The sequence below is a fragment of the Octopus bimaculoides genome, chromosome 7 (assembly GCF_001194135.2).
Source record: "Octopus bimaculoides isolate UCB-OBI-ISO-001 chromosome 7, ASM119413v2, whole genome shotgun sequence".
Classification (NCBI taxonomy): Eukaryota; Metazoa; Mollusca; class Cephalopoda; order Octopoda; family Octopodidae; genus Octopus; species Octopus bimaculoides.
This window is the reverse complement of record NC_068987.1, coordinates 90811659-90821658: the sequence shown is the minus strand read 5'-3', so window position 1 is coordinate 90821658 and position 10000 is coordinate 90811659. Positions and strand designations below refer to the sequence as shown.

General features: G+C 38.6%; 1 protein-coding gene, 1 non-coding gene and 1 pseudogene across 2 annotated transcripts in view; all 3 read left to right on the top strand.

Annotated features, from left to right (window-relative positions):
• Positions 1-10000, top strand: part of LOC106875816 (dynein regulatory complex protein 9) — a 140899-nt gene that overhangs the window by 24078 nt on the left and 106821 nt on the right. The window contains exon 3 of the mRNA XM_014924096.2: positions 2693-2937. Within this exon, the coding sequence (XP_014779582.1) occupies positions 2693-2937 (245 nt within the window). The remainder of the gene's footprint in view (positions 1-2692; positions 2938-10000) is intronic.
• LOC128248426 (U6 spliceosomal RNA) lies at positions 7040-7140 on the top strand (annotated as a pseudogene).
• Positions 8072-8175, top strand: LOC128248416 (U6 spliceosomal RNA). Its single transcript, XR_008264659.1, has one exon. It is a non-coding gene; the product is annotated as a U6 spliceosomal RNA (small nuclear RNA).

The window sequence follows — 10000 nt, the reverse complement described above, 5'->3', positions numbered from 1 at the left end:
TTCACCCTTTAATATTTAATCCCACCATATCCAGCTGGAATATTCTACTTGTTTTATGTTCAAACTGGCCAGATCCAGCCTCTCACACCTACCCTACGTTGTCATTCTAAATATAAACAATCACATCATCGAAATCTCAAAGCTATGGAGATAATACAGGATTAATTCAAAACAATGTGAATAACCAAGCATTACATTTCACAGATGTGAAGGCACGTGGCTTAGTGGTTAGGGTGTTAGGCTTGTGATCATAGGGTTGCGAGTTCTATTCCCAGTGCCATGTTGTGTCCTTGAGCAAGACACTTTATTTCACGTTGCTCCAGTCCACTCAGCTGGCAAAAATGAGTTGTACTTGCATTTCAAAGGGGCCAGCCGGGTCACGCTCTGTGTCATGCTGAATCACCCTGAGAAGTATGTGAATGGATACATGTGTCTGTGGAGTGCTCAGCCACTTGCATGTTAATCTCACGAGCAAGCTGTTCCGTTGATCGGATGAACTGGAATTAAACTAGGGTTTTATAAAATATATCATCTTTTTCGTATCTCCTCCTCATCCTTGTGCACATGCACTGCATCTTTTGTTACTATGGAAACAATTCTTCGCAATCAGCTATGCAACCCATAGTGCCTCTTTGCTTTGGTTACTATGGAAATAGAAATTTTCGACACGGTGAAATGTAAAATACTTGCTTCTGATTGGCTAAAATATCCAAATTTTGCAAATTTTAAAGATTAATAGCTTTTTAATTATGGATTTATAGGGAAAATGAATTTCATTTTCATAATTAGTAGACAAAACTTAATTCATTTACCAAATTTGAAAACAATTGGAAGAAAATTGTAAACAGTGACGAAAACCACAAAGATCCAATTGTTGTTGTTGTTGTTGTTTAGCCCTTGTCAGCTCCATCCCCTCTTTAACCCCCAAGTCAATCTTGATGAAACAGATCTATGTTGAAAGAGGCATTCCATCCTTGCCCACCCATTCCTTTTTTCTTCTTTAGATATAGTCTCTCCGAGACTACATCATCATCATCATCATTATCGTTTAACGTCTGTTTTCCATGCTGCCAGAAGGCTGCACCAGCCTCCACTCTGATCTGGCAAGGTTTCTACAGCTGGATGCTCTTCCTAACACCAACCACTTCGAGAGTGTGGTGGGTGCTTTTTACATGCCACCGGCACAGGAGCCAGTCAGGCAGTCCTGGCATCGACCACATTTGGATGGTGCTTTTTACGTGTCACTGACACAAGAGCTAGTCAGGGAGATTTGGCACCGACCACGTTCCGATGGTGCTTTTTATGTGCCACCAGCATGGGAGCCCGTCAGAGGATACTGGCATCGACCACATTCGGACGGTGCTTTTTACGTGTCACTGACACAAGAGCTAGTCAGGGAGACTTGGCACTGACCACGTTCTGATGGTGCTTTTTATGCACCACCAGCATGGGAGCCCATCAGAGGATACTGGCATCGACCACATTTGGATGGTGCTTTTTGCGTGTCACTGACACAAAAGCTAGTCAGGGAGACTTGGCACTGACCACGTTCCGATGGTGCTTTTTATGCGCCACCAGCATGGGAGCCCGTCAGAGGATACTGGCATCGACCACATTTGGATGGTGCTTTTTGCGTGTCACTGACACAAGAGCTAGTCAGGGAGACCTGGCACTGACCACGTTCCGATGGTGCTTTTTATGTGCCACCAGCATGGGAGCCTGTCAGAGGATACTGGCATCGACCACATTTGGACGGTGCTTTTTACGTGCCACCAGCATGGGAGCCCGTCAGAGGATACTGGCATTGACCACATTCGGACGGTGCTTTTTACGTGCCACCAGCATGCGAGCCCGTCAGAGGATACTGGCATCGACCACATTCGGACGGTGCTTTTTACGTTCCACCAGCACAAGAGCCAGTCAGGAGGCACTGGAATCAGCCACAATCAGTTGGGGCTTTTGATAATGTGTGGCTGGAAACTCCATCAGTTGTGATGACGAAGCTTCCTGTTGAACCGACCAGTGGAACTGCCGGCTTGTGAAATTAGCATGTAAGTGGTTGAATACTCCACAGACACATGTACCCTTAATATCAGGGAGATCCAGTGTGACCCAGAATGTGACAAGGCTGGCCCCCTTTGTATTACAGGTACAACTCATCTTTGTCAGCTGAGTGGACTGGAGCAATGTGAAATAGAGTGCCTTGCTTAAGGACACAATGTACTGATGATTATAAAGATGATAATGTCAATGTTAATAGCAATAATGATAATAATGGTAATGATGAATATCATTTAAAATAATTTGTCATGAAAACGATAAGAATAATGGTGGTGATGAAAATTACTGATTATTGCTTTATTAATGAGAACAATGATGATGATGATGATGATGATGATGCAATGTTGATATTGTGACAATTATAATAATGTTGACAATGTGGATGATAATGATGATAATGATGGTGATATTGGTTACAGAATCACATATTTTTTAAGCTCATTATTTTTTAAAAACTGATTTTAAAACTTGTCAGTTTTTTTATAGATTTTCCCTTTGTTTATTTGTTTGTTTGTTTCTTTCTTTGTTTCTTTCTCCCCCCGTCTCTCCTCCTTCCCCGCCACTTCCTTCTTCTGCTGCCTCTTCCTTTTCTCTTTCATTATTTTCTCTGTTCTTTCTTGTTTGCTTCTAGATTGTTGACAATGTGCTGAAAGAAGCTGTCGAGCGACAACATGACATGGAAGACAAATACAAAGCAGCCCTAGCTCAAAAACAGAAATCAAAGGCAGAGAAATTCTCCTACCGTCCCTCACAAGCTGATAATAACAAGTTCCATGAAGTGGCCAAAGAACTTGGAAGAAGCACGTTGCAATTTGCACGAACCGTGGAGCAAAACCCGTTGACATCTGACAACATCATTAAAATAAATGAAGACAGGTTTGATTCCATTTCTAAATACTTTCCATTGGTAATATTTTACTGTGTAAAAGAGAAGAATGGGTTTCATAATATGAGCATCAGATAGACTAATGACGATAGACCACTGAAGATAGACCACTGAAGATAGACTACTTGAGATAGACTGCTTAAGAGAGATAACTCATGATAGACTACTCAAGATAGACTACTTTAGAGAGACTATTTAAGAGAGACAACTCATGATAGACTACTTGAAATAGACTACTCAAGATAGATTACTCAAGATAGACTACTCGAGATAGACAGCTTGAGATAGACTACTGAAGATAGACTGCTTGAGAGAGACTATTTTAGAGAGACAACTCATGATAGACTACTTGAAATAGACTACTCAAGATAGATCACTGAAGATAGACTGCTTGAGATAGACCACTCAAGATAGACTACTTGAGATAGACTACTTGAGAGAGACTATTTTAGAGAGACAACTCATGATAGACTACTTGAAATAGACTACTCAAGATAGATTACTCAAGATAGACTACTCGAGGTAGACAGCTTGAGATAGACTACTCAAGATAGACTGCTTGAGACAGACTGCTTGAGACAGACTGCTTGAGATAGACTGCTTGAGATAGACTACTTGAGATGGACTGCTTAAGGTAGACCATTTTGAAGAGACTACTTTAGAGTGTTGGATAGATTGCTTTATCTTTCTTTTTATCCCTGCTTAAACATGGTTGTTCTATCAGAACAAACTATACTGAAGTAGTTACCACGAGGGAAACTCTCAGGTTGGCTTTTTGGTGCAAAATACACTCTTGTTTATATCGCTAGCAGGGAGACAAATCCCCACCACCTCCAGCACCAAGACCCTCAGATCTCGCGATTTCAACCTTGATTGGTCATGTCAATGAAGGACACTTGACTGCTAGAGACAGCAGCAATTCATCTCCCTGCCAGCAATATATAGAGATTCTTTTCTACTCTAGGCACAAGACCTGAAATTTTTGGGGAGGGGGCCAGTTGATTAGATTGACCCCACTATGCAATTGGTACTTAATTTATTGACCCCTTAAGGATGAAAGGCAAAGTCAATCTCAGCAGAATTTGAACTCAAAACGTAAAGACAGATGAAACACCACTAAGCATTTTGTCCGGTGTGCTAACGTTTCTGCATACACACACACACACACACACACACACACACACACGTATGTATAAGGAAAATAAGACAAGGTAGAAAATGCTAAAATAATTTTATCATGAAGTACATTTTAGTACCGGTTTCTGTCTTTTTAGACTTTTTCAACGAAGAGTAAAATAAGAAAAACAAATAAATAGGAGAAAAAAATTAAGTGAAATGTTTTGTAGATATTTTCATAGTCTTTGAATAGGTAAATATTTCCATAGTTTTCAGACAGTCTTTCTCTCTCTCTATTCCTTTGTGAATGCCTGGTAGGTAGGTAGGTAGGTAGGTGGGTAGGCGGGTAGGTAGGTGGGTAGGTGGTAGTAAATTTGAAGGAATAGTTTGGGTACAGGGAATTGATGGCTTAAGCAGGAACTGCCGAGGGAGGAGTAGAAGGGGGGAAGAAGAAGAAGAAGGAAAAGAAGAAGGAGAAGGAGGAGGAGAAGAAAGAGAAAAAGAAATAGGAGTAGGGAAAGAAGAAGGAGAAGGAGAAAGAAAAGAAAAGAAAGAAAGATACAATATATATATACACATACACACACACACACTTACATGCACATGTATAAATATATATTATACAGGCAAGAAAGTAATATTTTGAACACAGTTTTGCCATGGAAACAGCAAAAAGATTGGGCATTATTTATCTTTGCGAGACAACAGCTTTTTGTTGACAACTTTTTTTTGTCTTGCAAAGGTAAGAATCCCCAATCCTTCTGCTTTCTTGTCTGTATAATACAATACACGTCTGACACACTACAGCCCATGGGCCAGATCCGGCCCGCCTTTTGTAAGTACCTACAATGAGAGCACATTTACCTCTGGTGTGGCATCAATGTTTGGAACAACTTATGTCTGTGAGCAAACATTTTCAATAATGAATTATGTGAAGTCAGAACATCAAACAAGGTTGACTGATGAACATTTGAAAGCATTTCCCTTGGTTGGATACAACAATTCCAAACCAAATATTGATGGTATCTTCAAAAGCTAAACACCAGCTTCACAAATCTCACTAATCTCTTTTGCTGCTTAGTTTGTGAGATATGGATATGTGTGGCACTGGGTGTGATGTAACTATCTTATTATTAACGTCATCTTTGATAACTTTTTAGTAAATATATATGTTGGTTGTCTTTATTTTATTGTGTATTCACTGTATTGAATTGAACAAAATGGTTATGTAGCCTGCACTCGTCATTCACTGTTATCTATCTTGCTGTGAAGAAAGTTTTGTGACCCCTGAACTAGACCCACTAGGGTAGTATATCTGGTTTATTAGCAGCCAGTAGCCTTTGTTTTTCTTCTCTCCCTCACTTTCCCTTCTTCCTCTATGTGTGTGTGTGTGTGTGTGTCTACACACATACACACACATACCCACACACATATCTCCTCTCAGAAGGTCGTCTTCATTTTTCCACAGAATTTTGTACGTCAAAGAGCAGACTATAGAAATGTCTTTTGTCATAGATGTCACTCAGCATCAGTAGCAACCACAGACTTAACTTTATTTGGAATTGTCCAGTCAGTCACGGAATCAAAATAATATTTTTTTTAAAACTCACATTGAAATTGTTGTTTTGTAGCCATCAATGCCTGAAGAATAACAGAAATACTAACAGAAGAGATAAATAATGAATATTTTAGGAAAATAGTTGAATAATTATTTTCTTACCATCATTTTTATATTTCTTAATTACTTCATAAACACAATTCACTCTTTAGAGAAAAGAGATGAGAAAGTGGCAATGTGCTCTGTGACAAAAGATGGTTAAAGGTCTTCTATAGGCTGATGATGATGATGATGTATTTGGATCTGTTAAAAAATGTTTCTTTGAATTCCATATTACCATCTTTTATCAAATTTTTCCTTGCTTTGGCAACACATATCTTTTGCCTCTTACTTGTTTCAGTCATTAGACTGCAGCCATGCTGGAGCACCACCACCTTGAAGAGTTTTTGGTCAAATGAATCGGTCCCTGTACGTATTTCCTTTTTAAGTCTGATGCTTCTTCTACCGGTTTCTTCTCTTTTGCCAAACTACTACGTTACAGGAATGTAAACACACCAACACTGATTGGGGGGGGGGGACACAAATACAAATACAAAAACAAAGACACACATACACATTTATATATATATGTATATATATACATATATATATATATATATTGGCACAAAAAGAAAATGACTCTCCCCAGACACAACAGTATATATATAAATATATATATATATGTGTGTATGTATGGCAAATGGAAGTCAGAAGATGGAATATACAAGAATTCATTATTAATCACGACAATTGTTTCGACACATCTAGCATCAATTCCTCATGGGTGGGACACTCAACAACTGGTTCAGGAGCATCTGGTGGTGCAGATGTATCTCATCAAGTGATAAATAAATACAACATGTTGAAATAACAGTCCCGCAATGTAACTTCCTGTTTTGTAGAAAGAAAGACAGCAAGATGGAGGAAATATCTTCATTTATATAGCAGATCAAAAATAAAATCACAGATGGCAAAAAGAGAAACGAACATGCAATCCAGCGAGAAATGTATTAAAAATAACCGTTAACAGATATGGATGTATAAATGCCCTCGGTTAAGCTGCATAGTGCGAGTACACGTGCTCATACAAGCATCCACAAAAATGTGAGCGTACGCACACGTGAGGCTTGGTACACTCATGATCACAAAGCGAGTTAACTATCTATCTATCAAGTACTATCTACTTGATAGTTGTAAGAATGGGGAGGTTAAAAGTAGACTTAAGTCATCCATACCTTAAAGTAAATTAAATTAAGTTTACGGTTACTCAAAATTCATTCCCACACAGTGAGACTGAACCTGGATGCATGTGGCTGAGAAGCAAGCATCTTACCAGGCATCCACACCTGTACCTATATACCTGTACCTGTACCTGTACCTGTACCTGTACCTGTACCTATATACTGATATTGGAACAATACAGAGAAGATTTCTTTGGCCCAAGGTTGACACGAAAATTCATGAAGGATTCTATATTTTCCTATAGCTGCAGGTATGGCTGTGTGGTTAAGAAGCTTTGCTTTGCAACCATGTGGTTTCAGGTTCAGTCCTGCTGCACAGCATTTTGGGATAATGTTTTCTACTCTAGCTTCAGGCCAATCAATGTCTTGTGAGTGAAATTGGCAGATGAAAACCATGTGGAAGTCCACGTGTGTGTGTGTGTGTATGTCTTCATGCCAGTGTGTGTCCCACCCTATTACTTCACAAATGGCATTGGTTTGTTTATGTCCCCTTAACTTAGCAGTTTGGCATAAGCACCATACTCATAGATAAAATAAGTATCAGACTCAAAAAGTATCTACTGGGAATTGTTCTGTTCAACTAAAACCCTTGAAGGAGGTGCTCCAACATGGCCACAATCCAATAACTAAAACAAGTAAACAATATATCTATCTATCTATCTATCTATCTATCTATCTATCTATCTCTCTACCTATCTATCTATTAGTCTGTCTGTCTGCCTGTCTGTTTATCTGTCTGTCTATCTATCTATCTATCTATCTATCTATCTATCTATCTATCTTATCTATCTACCTTTCTATCTATCTGTCTGTCTGTCTGTCTACCTTTCTATCTATCTATCTATCTATCTGTCTGTCTGTCTGTCTGTCTATCTATCTACTTATCTACCTACCTACCTACTTACCTACCTACCTACCTACCTACCTACTTACCTACCTACCTACCTACTTACCTGCCTACCTGCCTGTCTGCCTGTCTGCCTGTCTGTCTATATGTGTAAATATATAATATATATATATCAGCTAAATAAAGTTACATGGTCTGGTTTTCATGTTTTTTTATTGTATTTAAGAAAAACTTTTTACAATGTTGAAGTGTGTTAAACATTAAAGAAATATTTTATGTTCATAAAGTTCAATAAAAATATGGAACACTTCATGAATTAAGTGCTAGTTTTGGCAGTAGATATTCTAAAATTGGAATGATACAGAGAAGATTAGCATGGCCCCTGTGCAAGGACGACATGCAAATTTGTGAAGCATTCCATATTTTTATTGAACTTTACGAACATTATAAAATATTTTTTTAATGTTTAACACACTTCAACATGGTAAAAGTTTTTTTAAAAATACAATAAAAAACGTATAAACCAGACCATGTTGCAACTTTATTCCACTGATATATTATTCTATACACATTTACACAAATTCAGAATATATATTTATATATATATGGATCAAAACAGTTTGATTCAAATTGTTGGTAGTCTTGAGTTTCAAGCTTGATGTTATTTGTCAGCCATTTTGAATTTGAACGACGGAGGCTGATTGTTATTACTGTAAGGTGGGCTGCGATCGGTCGAGAAAGGTCACACGGTGTCATGGTTTGATGTTGGTATATGGATAATGGTTAGTTGGAAAATATGAACATGGTGAACAGGAAATTAACCACGTGAAGGAATGGAATTAGACCACGTGGTGGATAGGAAATCAGTCATATGTATGGCAGAGTTTCTATAGCTGGATGCCCTTCCTAACGCCAACCACTCCGAGAGTGTAGTGTGTGCTTTTACGTGCCACCAGCACGAGGGCCAGTCACACAGTACTGGCAACGGCCACACTCAAAAGGTGTTTTTTACGTGCCACCTGCATGGGAGCCAGGCCAGCGGCACTGGCAACAACCTCGCTCGAATGATTTTCTAACGTGCCACCAGCACAAGTGCTAGAAGGCAACGCTGGTAACGATTACGCTCAAATGGTGCTACTTACGGGCCACTAGCACGGAAGCCAGACAGCTGCTCTGGCAATGAACACGCTCAACAGAGTTTGAGACTGCGACCTGTTCACTGACAAAATTCTGTGCTGCATCTGAGAAAGTAACAGTTAGTTCATGATATATATGTACGTACGTATGTATGTATGTATGTATGTACGTATGTATGCATGTATGTATGTATGCATGCATGTGCATATGCATGTGTACATGTATATACATGTGTGCATGCCTATATGCATGTATGTAAGTATGTATGTATGTATGTACTTATGGATGTACGTGAGTATTTAGGTAAGTGTGTAGACGTGTCTGTGTGTGTGTACATATGTATGTACATGTGAACATATGTTTATGTACTGATATGTGTCTGTTCAAGTTGTATACACGACTGTAACTTTGTTGAAGGTTGTATACGCACACACATATACATACATATACACATATATATATACACACATATATATGTGTGTGTGTTTGTCCCTCTCATCACCGTCTAACGGTGAATGGATGCAACATCTTAGATACATATATATGCACATATAACCTTACTTATACATATATACAAGTACACCCAATCATATAGACACTTACATACACTCACAAATATAATGATAAAGGTTACTGATAAACAGTTAATTCTAATTGCAAGAATACAAACTTTCCCAACAGATGGAATTTTATATTCAATAAAAGCTCAATCTTGACTGGACATATTTTGAGAAGAACAGGCATAAATGGTGGTCATAGTTTTGAGTCATCAAAATAGAGCTTTCCATCCTCATCGTGTTGGAAGAGCTTTGTGAAACACACTTTATAAGTTAATGTGAATCGAATCAGATGCATGCAATGTAAGATTTAATGAAGCTGATGACCTTGTCATGGAGAGGGACCAACGGTGAAAGCTGATTGGTCGATATTGAGTGCGTAGCAGCTCTTGCATTATGGGATAATCCTGACAGACACACAAGACGATGTTGTAGATGTGTGTGTGTGTATTTGTAAGCATGTATGTGGGTGTATAATCTTGTGTGTATGTTTTGTGTATTTATTTGTATGAGTATACATGTGTGTACATGTGCATGTGTTTGTGTGTGTGTGTGTGT